The sequence below is a fragment of the Plecotus auritus genome (genome assembly GCF_963455305.1).
Source record: "Plecotus auritus genome assembly, chromosome: 1".
In the NCBI taxonomy this organism is placed as follows: Eukaryota; Metazoa; Chordata; class Mammalia; order Chiroptera; family Vespertilionidae; genus Plecotus; species Plecotus auritus.
The window spans coordinates 121,281,425-121,299,743 of record NC_137770.1 but is presented as its reverse complement, the minus strand read 5'-3'; the positions used below and the strand labels follow the sequence as shown (position 1 = coordinate 121,299,743).

General features: G+C 41.1%; 1 protein-coding gene across 3 annotated transcripts in view; it reads left to right on the top strand.

The window, feature by feature from the left end:
• BBS4 (Bardet-Biedl syndrome 4) overlaps positions 1 to 18,319 on the top strand; it is a 119,070-nt gene that overhangs the window by 62,833 nt on the left and 37,918 nt on the right. For all 3 annotated transcript variants that reach the window (XM_080665758.1, XM_080665757.1, XM_080665756.1), the window contains exons 3-7: positions 6,236 to 6,315; positions 10,890 to 10,953; positions 15,387 to 15,498; positions 16,535 to 16,607; positions 17,729 to 17,782. In XM_080665758.1, coding sequence (XP_080521884.1) covers positions 6,236 to 6,315; positions 10,890 to 10,953; positions 15,387 to 15,498; positions 16,535 to 16,607; positions 17,729 to 17,782 — 383 coding nt within the window. The remainder of the gene's footprint in view (positions 1 to 6,235; positions 6,316 to 10,889; positions 10,954 to 15,386; positions 15,499 to 16,534; positions 16,608 to 17,728; positions 17,783 to 18,319) is intronic.

Sequence of the window (18,319 nt, the reverse complement as noted above, 5' to 3'; positions counted from 1 at the left end):
GGAGAGCTGCTGTGCAGGAGACACCCTTATGGGGCAGGACTTGATCCAGTGGGGCTTTGGTGCTCACTGCGTCTGCCCCTTGCGTGTGTCACTTACGGATATGAAGGGTTGTAATCTGGTATGGTCTCACACTGACTACTGGGTACACTGGCTCTTGGGTCTCCAAGGAGGTGCAAGGTCAGCCACTGCCTGGGGCCACCTATCAGGAGCTACAGAGAGATCTGCAGATTCCCTTTTTATTAGATAGGATAAATCTTAAGTTTTCTGTTGATGTGTGTCCTAAGGTTCTGGAACAGACTGATTATACATCATTTCTTTCTCTTCCCCTGCTGTATCCTTTCTTTTATGTGTTTAGAAAACCAGGGAATATCTCAAACATGTATAGAAGTGCATTAAAAAAATACAAATACCCATGTACTACTCACTGGCCCGATTCAATAAATAAAAACATTTAGCCATGTATACTTTTATGCTCTTTATTTTTTTGAGAAATAAAGCATTAAAGAGTTGATGCCTCTTTTTTATCTTTTTCTAATCCCATTCCTCCCTCCCCTTTTTTTGAGGCCACCTTTAGTCTGAGGTTGGTATGAATCCTCCTTGTTACCATAGAAAAGTAATTTCTTAATGAGTTTTTACCTATTTTTAAACTTTTTTTCATGCATATCAAAAGTTTATTGACACTAATGTCCATGCTTGTATAGATTCACTTTTTTAAAGGTTGATACAATGCTTGTGAGCAAAAACATCTGTATCCTACAGCACTTAACATCTTTCTCTCAAACTTGGAAAATGTACCACAGTAAACATGGTTCAAATTAGTAGAGTAGATGAAACTGGATTGCAGATACACCATCAATTTTAAAGGAAAGATACTAAATGCTAAGCAATACATTGTCTTCAGAAATAATACATCAGGTTTTTACTTTCTTTGGGTAGGTCTAAGCATTGGCTTGGGAGAAAGGCTTGACACCTATAGGAAAAGCCAGATAAGGTCTTTTGACTAGTTAGAATTCACCCCTTTACATGGTTAACATTTCCTTGAAAATTTATCATGTATAAAGTGTGATGGTAATTAGGTGAAGTGAGGCAGGAAGAAAATAAAAAAATGGAGCTTGGATTCTCAGAGGCAGGTCTGTACAATGATGGGCATCCTTCATGTTAGGAAATGGAGCATAATCAGTTCTCTATGATTATGACTGTTTGCTACCTACAGTGTGTGTTTGGAAAAAACTTTTTCTAATTTAAGGGGAAGAGTGGCCAGAGTTTATTTTCAGCTTTAATTCTGTTTGATGCATGAATTATGCCATGTCCACTTATTTAAATTTTACTGAATACTATCGTGGCCAAAAAAAAAAAAAATCCCTTAAGAAATTGAGTATTTTTGTTATTGACAAAGGATGCAGGACAAATGTAGGTTTTTTGAATATGTAAAACACTATACTACACTGAAATTTAGTTCTAATAGCTACTTAAACACAGCAGTTTTACTGATTATTTTAAAATATTCATTGATAATCTGCTTAAATTATAGAGGCAAATGTGCTAGTTATTTTTAAATGAGAAAAAAGATTTCTATAAAATTGGAATTTTAGCCCGTGACAAAATTTCTGATTGGCAATTCTGCAATTATTTGAAAACTTCCCTTTGTATGACTTTGTGCTATAAAAATGAATGGAACATAATTCCCAACTGTGCCTTGGCTGGTATCTCAAAAAAGTTTCAGTGAATTGGTTCAGTTTTGCTTCTTAAAGTTTTCATCTTCTGTTAAGGAAGAATAGTAATACCATTGGGTTGAATCATCCTAAATAACGCTTCCCTTGTGTCTTCAAGAAAGTACACAGTTATCTAAGTACGCTCTACTGTGGGGCCCACGCGCGCCCTCTACCGGTAGTCTCAAGGATACCACAAGCCCTGGGTTGGCCTGTTGGTTAATAGCAAAGCTGCAGAAAGTAGCTTTCAGCTCCTTAATGTAAATCAGGATCAACAATTTTTCTTTCAGGGCCAGTTAGCAAATATGTTAGGCTTTTTTAAGAGAAAGAGATTGTTTACAATCTCTACTGAAACAAATCAACTCTGTCTTTTGTAGAATGAAGCAGCCACAGGCAGTATATAAGTGAATGAGTGTGGCTGTGTTCCAATATTATGGATGCTGAAATTTGAAATTCATACACTTTTCATGTGTCCCAAAATGTTATTATTTTCCTCTAACCACTCAAAAATGTAAATACCATCCTTAGCTTAGGGTGACAAAAACATGTGATGGGCTGGATTAGGGTGATGGGCCATAGTTGCTAACCCCTGCCTGGTATAAGATAGGACTGGTTTCATTTGACTACTTATAACATGGAGAAAAAGCCATCATGTTGTCAAAAATAATTAAAATTTTCTGGACAGAATAGCCTAGGCACTGAAAGAGGGAAGGCAGAAAAAAGTAACTACTTCGTGGAATGAGTCAAGGCCAGTTTATATGGCCTCATTTAGCATCTTTTTTTTCCTTGGACTATTGGCTATATATATATATATATATATATATATATATATATATATATTTATATATATATTACACTGTGAAACTTGTTTTTTCAAATTCTAGATAAAAACACCATCAGTAACAAAAGTATGAATACTTATTTACAAATAAGACATTTTCTATTAGCATGACAGCTTTCATGATAAATTAAAGTCAGCATTAAGGAATATGTGCAATTTTGCATAAGTAATAAAAACATTCAAACTATCACTATCCTGATAGCACTAATAAATTCCACTGGGCAGTTCCTTTGACTTTAGCACTTATATTTTCTTTTCCTCACATATCCTTGCTGTTCCTGAAAAGAAACGAGCTTGTGCAGCAGCAGCAAAGTCTAGTTAGTCATGGGTGCATATTTCAGAGAGCACATTTCATGTTTGCACAAAACTTTGCTTTTGAACCCATCCACCAACCTGTTGAACATTAAAGTGCAAATTTGTGTGTTTATTGATTTGGCAACTTTGCTTCTGGAGAAATAAATGTACTAGTCACCAGTACATTTTTATCTTGCTCTACACACAAACACCCACCACTCATCATTGAGTTGTGGAAGTGCTGATTCCAGAAATGTCTCCAATGATAGCATGGAAGGTGATAGGAGGAAAAATTTCCCAATTGGATCCTTTATTCTGTTACACAGACAAAAAGACCATCACTTGATAAATAGAAATGCAGCAGTTTATCTCCACACATTAGCAAAGATTTTCTTACACAAGTCTGTGACTTCTGTTCCGTCCATTAAAAAAAAGTCCCTTTCTAGAGAATGGAAAAATACCTTCAAGAGACGGTCAAAAGTTTGAAAATTAGAGGAATGTGCTCTTTGTACCCTTTCATCCCTCCTTCAAATGGGTAAACAGTGAAAAAAAGGAAGAATGTTAACATTCTAGCTAGACATATGTAGTATTGGTCACATATGGATGTTTTTCATCTTTTCCAATTATTACTGACTGCATCGATTTCACTTAGGTTGTGCTTTTATTCTTTGGAATGAAAGTTCCAGGAATCATTAAATAGAATATTAACAAATGATGGATGGTATCAGAGTTCTAGGAATGGAAACATCCATCTATTGTAATACAAGTCCAACCTTTTCAGAATCTGTTCCTGGACACCTCCAATTGTACAAGTAATACTGTAAATTGCCATCTCCTATTCCAAACTTGAGTTTTTCCAAGAATGTCTTATTTTCCATAAAATCTAGTGCATTGAATACATCAAATCCTTTCAATTTAGCTATAATGAGCGCATCATTCATGAGGTTTAACAGGGGCGTCTCCGTGTGAATGTTGTAGAAGGAGTAGGCAGCCTTGAGGCTCTTATGAGCAGGGTGGTGCATGACTGTGGAGGGGAGTGTGTAGAAGCTCAGGAAGTCAGTAAGTTTACCACTGGAGTTCTCCACTACAAACGTGTCAATAATGTGCTCCTGGGGGAGGAACCAGTGGGCTACTTCCTCTTCATCCATCACCGGGGCAAGGTGAAACTGCTTCAGGTAACTGTTGGTTAATTCTCGAATTGCTTTGACATCTCTCGGTTCCATTGGTCTCAAGCCTGAAGTCTTTGTCACATCTGGAAGTCTGTACAGCTTCATTGTTCTCTGTAAAGTCATATTTCTACTCAAGTGAGAAAATTTCACTTCTACCAATTTTCTGGGGTTTAGTGATCGATGCCAGTATCTGCAAGTGGCCACTGGCTTCGGAAGAACCACGCCAGCAGTATAAACGGCCTGGAAAATCCCTTCCAGGTTCACCCTCCTAGTTATTTCTCGAATTAACACTGGGGCTACCCGTTTTGATCTCAATTTTTTTATGAACACAAAGAAAGTCGATTTCGACCATCTTCTTCACACTGTCATAAATCCGAATGTTTGCTGGGATGGCACTTATGAACCCTACCAGTTTTTTGTTCGAAGACACTCTAACTCCACAGTGCCACTGAAGAAGCCAGCCTGGGGGACGCAGAGCCCACAGCAGGAACTCAGGCGAATAGTCAAACCGGAACATGTCATCGTCCTCTACGTAATTCTCATTTAACAAGGTGTACAACTCCTTGAGCACTTCAGCATTACCCAAATCTAAAGTGTCCCACATAAAGCCCTGTGGCAAGGAGTACGGTTCTTGACGCACATTGTCTTTATCTGCTTCGATTGCACCATGAGATGTTATCACTTCATTTAGTTTGGGTACCGGCTGTGTGTCCCAAAACTGGTATCTGTGTTTGGCATCCTCACCAATGTTCCTGGTGGGGTCCTGGCACACCGACAACAGCTCCATTGCTCTCTGGATGTCCTGCAACTTCTGCACTGGGATGGCAGGATTTTTTGAAGGCTGTTGAATCTTAATCTCCTGGGAATCAGATGCAGAGTGACTTGGTGCTTCCGGAATTTGGTTTCTCCTTTTTTCTCTTCTGTTTCTTCTTTTTCTTTTTAGCCCCCAAGTCCCCTCTGGAACTTCCTTTGGCGTGCTCGGTCTCCTCCTCATTGTCCCCGTCTATCCCGCAAGTGTCCTGGTTGTCCAGCTCCAGACTCTGCTGGCTGGCTGCAGACTCGCTGTCCTCCGCCATCGCGGCGGGCTGCGAGCGTGGGGCCTGCGCAGAGGCCACGGCAGCGCGAGCAGCTCTCTCTAGTGCCGTCCGCTCAGAGCCGGAGCCCACTATTTTTAAACTTTTGAATTCAAAGGGCAAAGTAACTAATTTTATGGTTTCTCTATCATGAATCATTTTCAATGACTCAAATTGATTTTTTGTTTTCACTCCTGGGCAAAAGTAGTCAGATTTGAGCTATTGCTAAGACTGTGTTTAACTACATAAAATATTTTTTGTTCTCTGATCAGATGTGACATTCATTAAATAGCCTATATAGTAAAAGGGTATTGACCCTAACAACGGAACGACCAGGAATGACCGGTTGCTGTGATGCACAGTGACCACCAGGGAGCAGACGCTCAACTCATGAGCTGTCCCTTGGTGGTCAGTGCGCTTCCCCAGGGGGAGCCAGAAGCTGGGCTGATGGCTGCGAGTTCAGCGGTGGTGGCAGGAGCCTCTCCCACCTCCTTGGCAGTGCTAAGGATGTCCTGTGGCTTAGGCCTGCTCCCCGCTGCCAGAGGGATGTCTGACTGCCAGCTTAGGCCCGACTACCTGGGGAGCAGGCCTAAGCTGGCAGGTGGATATTCCTCAAGGGCTCCCGGGCTGCCAGAGGGATGTCTGACTGCCAGCTTAGGCCCACTCCCTGGGGGGTCGGGCCTATGCCAGCAAGTGCACATCCCCCGAGGGGTCCTGGACTGCAAGAGGGCGCAGGCTGGGCTGAGGGAATCCCCTGAGTGCACGAATTTTCATGTACCAGGCCTCTAGTATATAATAACATTCCTGAAATATCCTTTAAAAAGTCTTCATATTTACCTTCCATATCTAGGGAGAGTGAGAGAGAAGGGACAAACAATGATTTTATTTTCTTTCAGGCTAACTTATTTGAAAAACTAATATAAGCTACAAAAAGTGAAGGAAACATATTTAATGTGTGCTAGTAGGACTTGTATCCCTTAGTTTAATAGTCTGTACATTTTTGATGCACTGTGTTATGGGCAGCAGCATGAAGAATGTAATGTTATATTGCAAAATGTTTGTGGTTAGTTTAGATGTGAGGACAGTGTGATAAAAGAGAAAATCTAACAATTAACTGTGTTGTTTGTTTTGTCAAAATATGCTGCCCAGCTCCAGAGTTTCCTATTTTGGAGAAGCAGAATTGGTTGATACATCTCCACTATATCCGGAAGGATTATGAAGCATGCAAGGTGAGAGATTGAAATGATAGGCAGACTTTGGTTAGGTGGCTGACAGTGTCTGTCACACACAGTTTCTATCCTGCTAATAATGTATGAATTGCTGTTTTCCCATACTTGGTGTATTTGTTAGCCTTTGCTATGATAATGCTCTTTAGAAACAATTTCAATTCCAGTGGTCTCCAACAACAGATATCTATTTATTGCTCATGGGCCTTCATATTGGCTGTGGGTTGGCTGGGTTTGACTACAAGTTGTGGGTCAGGTTCAGGTATGTTCCATGTGTCTTCTCATTTCAAGACCAGATGAAGGGGCAGTCATTATCTGGGACTTGTTAATCTCACAGTGGAGGGCAGATGTTCAACCAGCATAGTATTTTTCACTTTTTGATCACTGGATAGGTGAAAAATGGTATTTTATTTAGTTTTATTTTATAATTCTCTTATTCTGGTGAGCTTGGTCATCATTTGTATATTCAAAAACCATCTGTATTTCTTTTCCTCTAAACTGTGTGTATCTTTATCACATACTATATGTTACAAACTTGCTGGCAGGCAATAGTATTAACATACAAAATACATCCTTGGTATTGTCTTTTTTGGCATTCAGAGATTTTTAATGTTTCTAAGGTTGTGGTTTTTAATTTATACCTGTGGTATTTATACCTATGGCAATGCACAGACCTAGCAATGTTTAGTACCAGTCTGAATCTTGAAAGTTTTCTTTCTTTCCTTCTGTGATACTATCCTCTCTTTGTTTCCCTTTTTCTTTTTTTGACAACTTTCTCTGTTTCCTTCTTTTGGCTTCTCTTTCTCTGCTTATTTCTTAAGAGTTGGGACTGACCCCTTTCTCTGCTCATTTCACATACTTCCTCCTGATCTCCAGACTAATGTGATACTTACTGAATATTTCACAGTCATTTCAAATTCATCTTTTCTGTGGCTGAATTTATTTGCTTCCTTCCAAACCTATTCATTCTCCTGTTCCCTATCTCAAGGATAGGTACTACCATTCACCCAGCTGTCTATGTCAGAATACCCTGACCCACTTTCCCTAATATAATATAATCATCAAATTCTGACGCTCCTTCTCTTATTGTCTCTTGAAATTGTCTGCTTCTTTATCCTCTCCATGCCTTAGTTATTAATCCCCTTCATTTTAATTAAAATTAGCAAAAGTGTTCTTATACCAACCTTGTCTCTAATCTTGCACCCTCTCCATCTATTTTCAACAATGCTCCCCACAATTTTTTTAAATAGAGTAAATAGAATCAGGTTACTTACTGCTTAAGGCTTTTTAATATTTCCCCATTGTTCTCAGCCTTTTTAGCATGGCATTTGAAGCCTTTCTCTCTGACTTTCCTGGCCACCTCAGATTCTCCACCTCCTGCCAACACAGGATTTGAAACTGTTTACTCTGGAAAGCTTTCTCTGACTCTCAAAGTTAGAATGAGGTGCTTGCCCTCTGAGCTCCCATAGCACCCGGGGCTTAGCCCACCATAGTAGAAAGCGGAGCCTGTATTTTGCTCATCAGAGTTTTTTTTCATATTTTTTTTTTTTTAATAAATCTTTATTCAGATTATTACAATTATTTCTCCTTTTTTCCCCCATAGTTCCCCTCCAGCCATTTCCCACCCCACCTTCTGCCCTTACCTACCCCCCACTGTCCTCATCCATAGGTGTATGATTTTTGTCCAGTCTCTTTATGAACCCCCCCATACCCCTTTCCCCCTGAGAATTATCAGTCCACTCCCTTTCTATGCCCCTGATTCTATTGTATTCACCAGATTATTCTGTTCCTCAGGTTTTTAATTCACTTGATTTTTAGGTTCACTTGTTGATAGATATGTATTTGTTGTTCATAATTTTTATCTTTCCTTTTTTCTTCTTCCTCTTCTTTAAGAATACCTTTCAGCATTTCATATAATACTGGTTTGGTGGTGATGAACTCCTTTAGCTTTTTCTTGTCTGTGAAACTCTTTATCTGCCCTTCAATTCTGAATGATAGCTTTGCTGGGTAGAGTAATCTTGGTTGTAGGTTCTTGCTATTCATCACATTGAAAATTTCTTGCCACTCCCGTCTGGCCTGCATAGTTTCCGTTGAAAAGTCAGCTGACAGTCGTATGGGTGCTCCCCTGTAGGTAACTAACTGTTTTTCTCTTGCTGCTTTTAATATTCTCTCTTTGTCTTTTGCTCTTGGCATTTTAATTATGATGTGTCTTGGTGTAGTCCTCTTTGGATTCCTTTTGTTTGGGGTTCTGTGGGCTTCCTGGACTTGTAAGTCTATTTCTTTCACCAGGTGGGGGAAGTTTTCGGTCATTATTTCTTCAAATAGGTTTTCAGTATTTTGCTCTCTCTCTTCTTCTGGCACCCCCATAATTCTGATGTTGGTACGCTTGAAGTTGTCCCAGAGTCTTCTTACATTATCTTCAACTTTTTGGATTTTTTTTTTTGCTTTTTGCTTTTTCGGTTGAGTGTTTTTTGCTTCTTTGTATTTCAATTCTTTGACTTGATTTTTGTGTTCCTCTTGTCTGTTTTTGGGTCTCTGTATAATATTTTTTATTTCAGTCAGTGTATGTTTAATTTCTAGTTGGTCCTTTTTCATCTCTTCGAGGGTCTCGTTATATTTATCGGCCTTTTCTAGGATAGTCTTAAAAAGCCTTATAACCGTGGTTTTGAATTCTATATCCAGTCGTTTGTTTTCCTCCATTTCTTTCGTTTGTGATCTGATTCTTAGACGCCGCATTTTCACTGCTTCCCTGAGTTGGTAGATTTGTGTGCTAGGTTTCCAATTTGGCCCAGTGGGTCTGCCTCCCCAGTTAACCTGGGGTGGACACTCTTGGTGCACCCCTTTGTGGACTGTGTGTACAGCCTTGTTGTAATTAAGTCTTTATTGTTGTTGGTATCACTGGGAAGAATTGACCTCCAGGCCAGTTGGCTGTAAGGATCAGCTGTGTCTATGCTGGGAGAAGTCCGGTGCTGGAGACAGCCTTATAGGATTAGACTTGCCAAATTGCAATAGCCTCTGTGCTCTGCTTGGATGGGGTGGAGTCTCAGTCTTGGCTTCCCATCAGCCTTGCCCTTGCTAGCACGTGTGTGCCTTCAGTCCTCTGCCTTCCCGGCTCCCGATTCTCCGCCCGAGAGTCCAGACTCCCCCCACAAGAGCGTGGGTCTCCGGGGGCTCGCCTGGAACTGGGGTTCACTGCAGTCAGAACTGGGGCTCACTTCAGTCAGAACTGGTGTTCAGTGCCGTCAGGAGCCTCTCACTCCCTTCCGCTAGGGAAAGCCTGTGGCAGCCTCCCGCAGCCTTTGTGCGCACTGGCGCGAGCGGACTTTCAGTCTTCCGCCTTCCCCGGCTCCCGAGTCTCCGCCCGAGAGTCCAGACTCCCCCCACAAGAGCGTGGGTCCCCGGGGGCTCGCCTGGAACTGGGGTTCACTGCAGTCAGAACTGGGGCTCACTTCAGTCAGAACTGGGGTTTTGTGCCGTCAGGAGCCTCTCACTCCCTTCCGCTAGGGAAAGCCTGTGGCAGCCTCCCGCAGCCTTTGTGCGCACTGGCGTGAGCGGACTTTCAGTCTTCCGCCTTCCCCGGCTCCCGAGTCTCCGCCCGAGAGTCCAGACTCCCCCCACAAGAGCGTGGGTCCCCGGGGGTTCGCCTGGAACTGGGGTTCACTGCAGTCAGAACTGGGGCTCACTTCAGTCAGAACTGGGGTTTTGTGCCGTCAGGAGCCTCTCACTCCCTTCCGCTAGGGAAAGCCTGTGGCAGCCTCCCGCAGCCTTTGTGCGCACTGGCGCGAGCGGACTTTCAGTCTTCCGCCTTCCCCGGCTCCCGAGTCTCCGCCCGAGAGTCCAGACTCCCCCCACAAGAGCGTGGGTCCCCAGGGGCTCGCCCGGAATAGGTGTTCAGTGCAGTCAGAACTGGGGTTCAATGCGGTCGGGGGCTCCCTTCCCCCTTCCGCCAGAGAAAGCCAGCCAGGCACTCCGCCGCCCTTCCTCTCTGCGCGCACAAAGACCCTTTGCCGTACCTCCAATTCTCTGTGAGCTTTTCTCCTTCCTTCTAGTTGTAGAATTTTCACTCAGTCAGCTTTCCTGCGGTTCTGGATGGTGTCCGTTCTGTCTTTTAGTTGTAGTTTTGAAATTGTTGTGCGAGGCAGCAGTTTAGGTGTTTACCTATGCCGCCATCTTGGTTTCTCCATATTTTTCTTAGCTTGACTAGATAAGTTTTAGGTAGGGGTTAGCAAACTTTTTCTTTAAGGGACCAGATGGTAACTATTTTAGGCTTTGCAGGCACAAATAGTCTCTGTCTCATAAGCTTAATATTCTCTTATTTTTTTTAATAACCTTTAAAACTATGAGAGCTGTTCAAAAATAGGCTATGCAGGTTAGATTTGGCCTGTGGGCTATAGTTTGCCATCCCCTATTGTAGAATAAGTGGTCATCAAGAGAGGAGATTTTTTAAAAATCTGAATTAACTACTTTATTAGTAATTATCCTGGATTCTTACATCTGCTCCTTTCATGTCTACCGTTTCTTAAAAATGCTTGAAGGCATTTAACCATTCTTCAGAAGTATTTTTCTTCATCTTTCAGGCTGTTATCAAAGAGCAGCTTCAGGAGACCCAGGGGCTATGTGAATATGCTATCTATGTCCAAGGTAAGACATATATTTCTTCTCTTCTTGTTAGAGGAATGCACACTTTGCCTAGGTTTCTGGAAAAAGAGCAAACAACTTATGAAATGCTTAAATTCAAGTGAGTGTGCCACAAAGGTTTTTTTTCAGTGTTGGTTTTTTATTTTATTTTTAAATACTGTGCTACATTTGCTTTAATTTACTTTTTATTTTTTTATTTTTATTGATTTCAGAGGGGAAGGGAGAAGGAGAGAGCAATAGAAACATTAATGATGAGAGAGAAACATCTATCAGCTGCCTCCTACACGCCCCCTACCCGGAAATCTAGCTTTCAACCAAGTCATATACCCTTGACTGAGTCGAACACGAAACCCTTTAGTCTGCGGGCCAATGTTCTATCCACTGAGCCAAACTGGTTAGGGCCAGTGTTGGTTTTTTAAATCGGAACATATGAAGGGATAATGGGGGGATGAGAACACATATGTAATACCTTAATCAATAAAGAAATTAAAAAAGAAAAAAAAGAAAAATAGGGATTTAAATATATCTAGAGAAAAATTTTAAAATAATAAAAAAAATAAATCGGAACCTAATTCTTAGGCTAGATTTGACCTCAGAAATGACTGGTTATGTTTTAAGAAAGTTGCTACCACCCTTCACCCCATTTCTAGTTTCTGCCTAGTATTTTTCAGAATGGATATTAGGGTCCTTGCTTCTGCAGTAGTTTCAGGCCCAGAAAAGGCTTTGAAAGAGTTCCTTGTAATCAGGCTTAGATGAAGAAAGACTTGAGGATTTTTAGTAAGGTGAGTCAGGATGAACGGAAGAAGCCCAGAGATATACAGGATAAAGCAGAGAATAAATGAAATTCATTAGAAATCAAAGATAGAAACCATTGCCTGAAATTTTACTCTTTAGTGCCAAAAGTTGCATCCCTAGTTTTCCCATGAACTTTTCTTTTTGACCTTTTTTGTATAAATGAATTATTTTGTCAACCACTCATTGCCATTGTGGTCTTCAGATTTGTATATAATTTTCTGGCATAATTGGTAAAATATTGACACATCTAGGACATCATGGCAAAAAAAAGTTATTTTATTCCTAATGTCACAAGTTCTGGACTTTCAGTTTCTCATAATACTTAAGCATGCAAATTCTTTTGTTGTTGTTGTTGTTAATCCTTACCTGAGGATATTTTCCATTGATTTTTAGAGAAAGTAGAAGGGAGGGGGAGAGACAGAGAGAGAAACATCGATATGAGAGAGACACATTGATTGGTTGTCTCCCAACCAGGGCTGGGAATCGAGTCTGCAACCAAGGTATGTGCCCTTGACTGGAATCAAACCCAGGACCTTGCAGTCCACAGGCCAACGCCCTAGCCACTAAGCCAAACCAGCTAGGGCAAGCATGGAAATTCTTCTGAAAACTTAGGCCTAGGAAAAAATATTGATTCTGAATGGTTGCTATACTGATAACCAAGTCTGAATATTACTTTTTTTTTTTTTTTTTTGCCAGAATCTCCTTGTTGGACATAGGGTATGATTGTCCTTGCCCTATTTGGGGAACTCTCTGAAAACTGAATTATGAATTAGGATAAATAGAGCATCTGATAATAGAAGGTTAAGAATGTTTATATGTAGTTTATCTGGTAATCTGCAAGGCACCGATTATCTGTGTGATGTCTGCTGGGAGTGGAGGGGGTTAGGTAAGTTTGAGGCACCTTATTAAAAAGGTTTTAGCCTAGCTGCGCCTCTGCGCTGGGTGCCCAATGGTGCCAAGGTCCTGTTTACTGATAGTGCAAACTCTTGATTCCTTCTTCCTGCATCCATTTCCCACTGAGGTCACCCAGCCAACAGAAGCAACAGAAGCAAAAGCAAGGGTGTTAAGCAGACGGAGAGGGCCATGTCTCATCCTCTTCCTGCCCCTCCCCAACTTCCATCCACAGCCCACTGTCTCAGAGCTGTAAAAAATGGGCAGTTTGCAGAGCCACAGCTGGAGCCTGCAGGAAGTGGAAATGAAGATCTAAATATCTTATATTCAACTAGAGCTGCATGCTACCTAAAAGAAGGAAACTGCAGTGACTACATTCAAGATTGTAACAGGGCTCTGGAACTTGATTCTCAATCAAACTTTTTTCAACTGAGCAATGGCCAATGAAACTTTACAGAAGTATCAGAAGGCTTATGTGAATTATAGAACAGTGTTCTGCAGATAGACTGTGAAATCCAGATAGCAAATGACAGTATTAACAGAAGAACAAGAATTTTAATGGACCTGGATGCATCTAGCTGGTGGGAGAAGCTGTCACCCATCACTTTAGTGCCCATTTCTGTGCAGTTGTGAGCTTGGCAGCCTGCGGCAGAGATGCCCCCAGACTAAGTGGGAGATTCCTGCAGCCATCACCAGCTGGGCATCACAGATGAAAAAATTTTTTAAATTCTTAAGAAAGGAAATCTATGTGTAAAGGACAAAAACTATAAAGATGCCCATGGTAAATAACACAAATGCTTAAAGATTAACAATAAGGAATGTGCTGTTTATACAAACAGATGAAAAAATGTTTAAAATTCTTAAGAAAGGAAATCAATGTGTAAAGGACAAAAACTATAAAGATGCCCATGGTAAATAACACAAATGCTTAAAAATTAACAATAAGGAATGTGCTATAAACAAACAGAAGCTGTTTCTTGAAGCTGTATCAGTTTGCAGAGGCAAAGCAGGATTCTGATTAGGTGCTTCAGATAATGGGCATGTGAAAGCATGCTGTAGACACACTCTTGCTCATAAAGGAGTCAAGAATCATCAGAAAAATTTAAACGATCTCAATAAAGTTCTACTAGACTCAAATATTATTGAGGCAAAGGTGGAACTAGTAGCCAGATTCCTTAATATTAAGGACTAGAGGCCTGGTGCACAAAATTTGTGCACTGGGGGGGGGGGGGGCCGCGGATCCCTCAGCCCAGCCTGTGTCCTCTTGCTCCTTACTGCCTGCTTGCTCGCTGTGCCTTAGTGCTGCTGCAGAGGCGGGAGAGGCTCCCGCCATCGCCGCTGTGCTTTCCAGCCATGAGCCTGGCTTCTGGCTGAGTGGCGTGCCACCTGTGGGAGCACACTGACCACCAGAGGGCAGCTTCTGTGTTGAGTGTCTGCCCCCTGTGATCAGTGTGCATCATAGCAACTGATGGTTCTAGTAGTTCCACCGTAATGGTCGCTTAGGCTTTTATTATATAGACTAGAGGCCCGGTGCACGAATTCGTGCACCAGTAGGGTCCCTCGGCCTGGCCTGCAGGATCGGGCCAAAACTGGCTCTCTCACATCCCCTGATGGGTCCCAGATTGCGAGAGGGTGCAGGCCAGGCCAAGGGACCCCACCGGTGCATGATCGGGGCCAGGGAGGGACGCTGGAGGTTGGCCAGCCAGAGAGGGACTGTGCGAGAGCTCCAGGGCATGTCCAGCCCATCTCACTCAGCCCCTATCAGCCAGACCCCAGCAGCAAGCTCACCCACTGGTTGGAGAATCTGCCCCCTGGTGGTCAGTGCATGTCATAGCGACTGGTTGACCGGTAGACTGCCCCTGGTGGTCAGTGCACATCATAGCAACTGGTGGACTGGTCGACTGTCTGCCCCTGGTGGTCAGTGCACATCATAGCGAGCAGTTGAGTGGCCTTAGCATATCATTAGCATATTATGCTTTTATTGGTTGAAAGGCTGACTGGACAACTGGACACTTAGCATATTAGGCTTTTTTTTATATAGGATAATATGGTGTCATTCAACAAAGAAAAGGAGAGAAAGAAAATTGACATTCAAGAGGTGAATGAAGGCCATTAAGAGCCTAAAAGTACCTCAGAGGAGAGCTCTACTGGCTGCCTTGCTTCTGAGAAGAGGGAAACAAGCAATGGGCCACTAGAATACTATGAAAAGCTATTGTTTGCCAAGTCTAACAATGCCTGTGAAGTTAGTTAGTTTATAAATGCTATCAGTACTAGGAAAGATAAGCCAACGGGCAACTTTTAGCCATCACTGAACCGAAAGATTTGGCGATATTGTTGAGTAACAGACTTGAAGGGATATATTCCTCCTCAGTCTCTGAAAAACAATCTTTGCCAAATATTTAAATGTCTTCCTCCCTATATTTTTCCTCTTTTAAGCTTGAGCTTATTTATTCCCTTAATGAAAGGAAAGTGAAGAACTCCTCATACTGAAAGCTCCTTTGTTAACTGAGTCAAAGTAAAGGTATTTCTCACAATAAAACATTCAGGTCTCAAAAAAAAAAGAAAAAAAAAGAAAAAGGTTTTAGCATGTCAGCAACTTTGCTATTTGTTTCAGCCCATCTGATTGTGTTGAAGATATAATAATCCAAAGACTTTCTTTGATATGATTTTTCACCTCCCATTTGTCCAATTTTTCTGATATCAGGCTCTATTCTTCCCAGAACACGACTTTATTTTCTGTTTCTTGGCAGCACTGGTATTTCGCCTGGAAGGAAATATCCAAGAATCCCTAGAACTCTTTCAGACATGTGCTGTTCTCAGCCCTCAGTGTGCTGATAACCTCAAGCAGGTGGCCAGATCTTTGTGAGTATTGGCAGTCTGGAGGTCCTGGAGACTCACGGAAAACGTTGTGTAATGAGCATTCTCAGGCAGAGGCTACTTCTGGCAGCCTGATCAGCCTCATCCATAGAGGGAGTTGCTTAATAGGTATAGTGGGATTCACTTTGAAGAGTGTAGATTAACTTTGAAATTTGACAAAATGAGATAACTCATATAAAGTTTGACAGGAGTTCCTCTGTCAAGTTTTATATGAGTTATCTCATTTTGTCAAATTTCAAAGTTAATCTACACTTTTTTTGCAATGAAAATAAGGTTTTCATAAAAATACTGACTTTTGTGTCCTCAGTCCTCTAATCTTATTGGCAACCCATGGAAATTTTTTCATCCAACACTTAGCATAATATTTGACACACAGTAGATTTTTAGTGTTTGTTGAGGGGATGCTCTGAAGGTTCCTGAATGCAAGCAACCTTTAAAATCTTTCTAAGTTGTTAGGTGCCCTAATAATTTTACTACCCCAGTACAATATTCCAGTAGTAAAGTTTCTGTGGGGTTCCCAACCTAATTTTTTTTTTTTTTTTTACCTACATTGTGATTTATGCCTGTACTATCTTTGCATAGAGTATGGTTTCCCCCTGTTTTCTCCAGAACCATGATCCAATATCAAGGAAATAGACTTAGGCTTGGGAGTGAACAGCATATCCCTAATAGATGACGGTAATAAGTGATCGCAGCTCTTGTTTTACATGGTACTTATTTGGTTTGTTTCTTTTTTGTCTACATTTGTAGTACACTGTAGAAAATAAATTATAGAAGACTCACTAAAATTGGTGTAGAATTTGATCAAGGCACTGGAACTGCTACCAATGCAGTTCCTACCAAGAGAGCTTCTGCAATTGGTATACAGCAGCCTCACTGGCTGAACCAGCACGACCAGCTCATAGGGAAGAGGCTTCCAGAATGCTCAGCTGGATGGAATTTGAGTCAAATGTGGGGCTAGTGGGGTTAGTCTTCTAAAAGGTTTGAGTTAATAATTATGGAAACTGTATTTCTTCGGCAGATTTCTTTTGGGGAAACATAAAGCTGCCACTGAAGTATATAATGAAGCAGCTAAACTTAACCAGAAAGACTGGGTAAGTAGGGAACATTTAGTTCTTTGTTATTAGCTACATGCTAATGATTCCATTTATCATATGGCTGTCTTTTGTTATTACTGAATTCTTACATGCCAAAAATGTCTTTATCCTCACACTAAATTGATGATTCAGTTAGATGTAAGATCAAAAACTATGTTTCCGCATAACTTAGCAGATATTGCTGCGTGGTTTTCTGGCAGGGAGTGTTGCTGTTAAGCAGTTCGCCATTAATGTGATTCCTGTTGATAATCCAGCTTTCCTCTCTAGAAATGCTCTCCTTTCTCTAAATAAAGGGAGACTTAATAAAGGGAATTAAAGAGATTCTATAAAGGGAGACTTAATAAAGGGAATTAAAGAGATTCTATAGAGCTCAAGGTCAGGAAATACAGGTTGGTCTTGCAATGAACTAGAACTGAAAAGCTGTCAGCACCAAGGTAGCTACTCTTCATTTCTGTTTTATTTCTTCTTTTTGTAGATCAGCAGTTGGCAAATGTTTTATGTTTTAAAGGGCCAGTTAGTAAATATTTTAAGCTTTGTGGCTTCATATAGCCTCTGTGACAACTACTGAACTCTGAGGTTCTAGTGTAAAAAAATCATGGATAATACCAATAAAACTTTATTTACAAAATAAGGCAGAGATGGATTTGGTCTGTGGACCTTAGTTTACTGACCTCTGCTGTCTGCATTTGCAGATTGACTTCAAATACATATATTCCATTATAGTGCCCTCCATATGGTGCTATCAGTCCCAAAGTCCACATCACCTAGTGAATTCCTAGATTCCTAGGAAAAGGAATCCGATTAACACATATATGTATATGTATCTCCTTAGGGTGGGGCAGGAGTGGTGGGTAGTCTCTTTGGAAAAGAGGGCACAAATGCAGTTGACCTCCTATTTGTCCTGCTTTTGTGTCTTATAATCTGTTGGGGGGGTTTATATTAAGGAACCCATCTTTTAGAATTAAATATATTTGAGTATGAAATCTAGTAAAAAACTGACTGTAATGCATATTTTAAAGTTTAAACTTTGCTGAACAATAACAATCTCTAGATGACTGTTATTTCACTCTAATACGTACTGTGGAATTTACACCTAAGCTGTTTTCTTTTGTGTGTAGGAGATCTATCATAACCTAGGAGTTTGCTACATTTATCTGAAACAGTTCAACAAGGTAATTTATAGAAATAGTGGTGGCTGGTGATTTCACTGAGGGTACACTTGTTACAGAGGTGCCATTGCTCATTTTGTATTATTCCTAGTGCTTGCAGAGATTTTTGGAAGTAAAAATTGAAAGTGCCATATACACATATCTCCATTTTTCTTTTCATTTGCTGTTATCCATCTTTTTTTCCTGCTTTTAACAAGAAAATGAGAAATTCTAGAAATATTATGAGGGAATGGTCATCTAATTGCCTTTTTTCTCTCTTCTTTTTCTCTACCCCAGATTAATTTTCCAGTATAGAAACAAATGTTCAGTAAAACTTAGGTATCAAAAAGTGGACCATTGCCCTAGCTGGTTTGGCTCAGTGGATAGAACATCAGCCTGCAGACTGAAGGGTCCCGGGTTCAATTCCTGTCAAGGGGACGTACCTCAGTTGCAGGCTTGATCCCTGGCTCTGGTCGGGGTGTGTGTGGGAGGCAACCAATCGATGTATCACTCTCACATTGATGTTTCTCTCTCTCTCTCTCTCTCTCTCTCTCTCTTTTC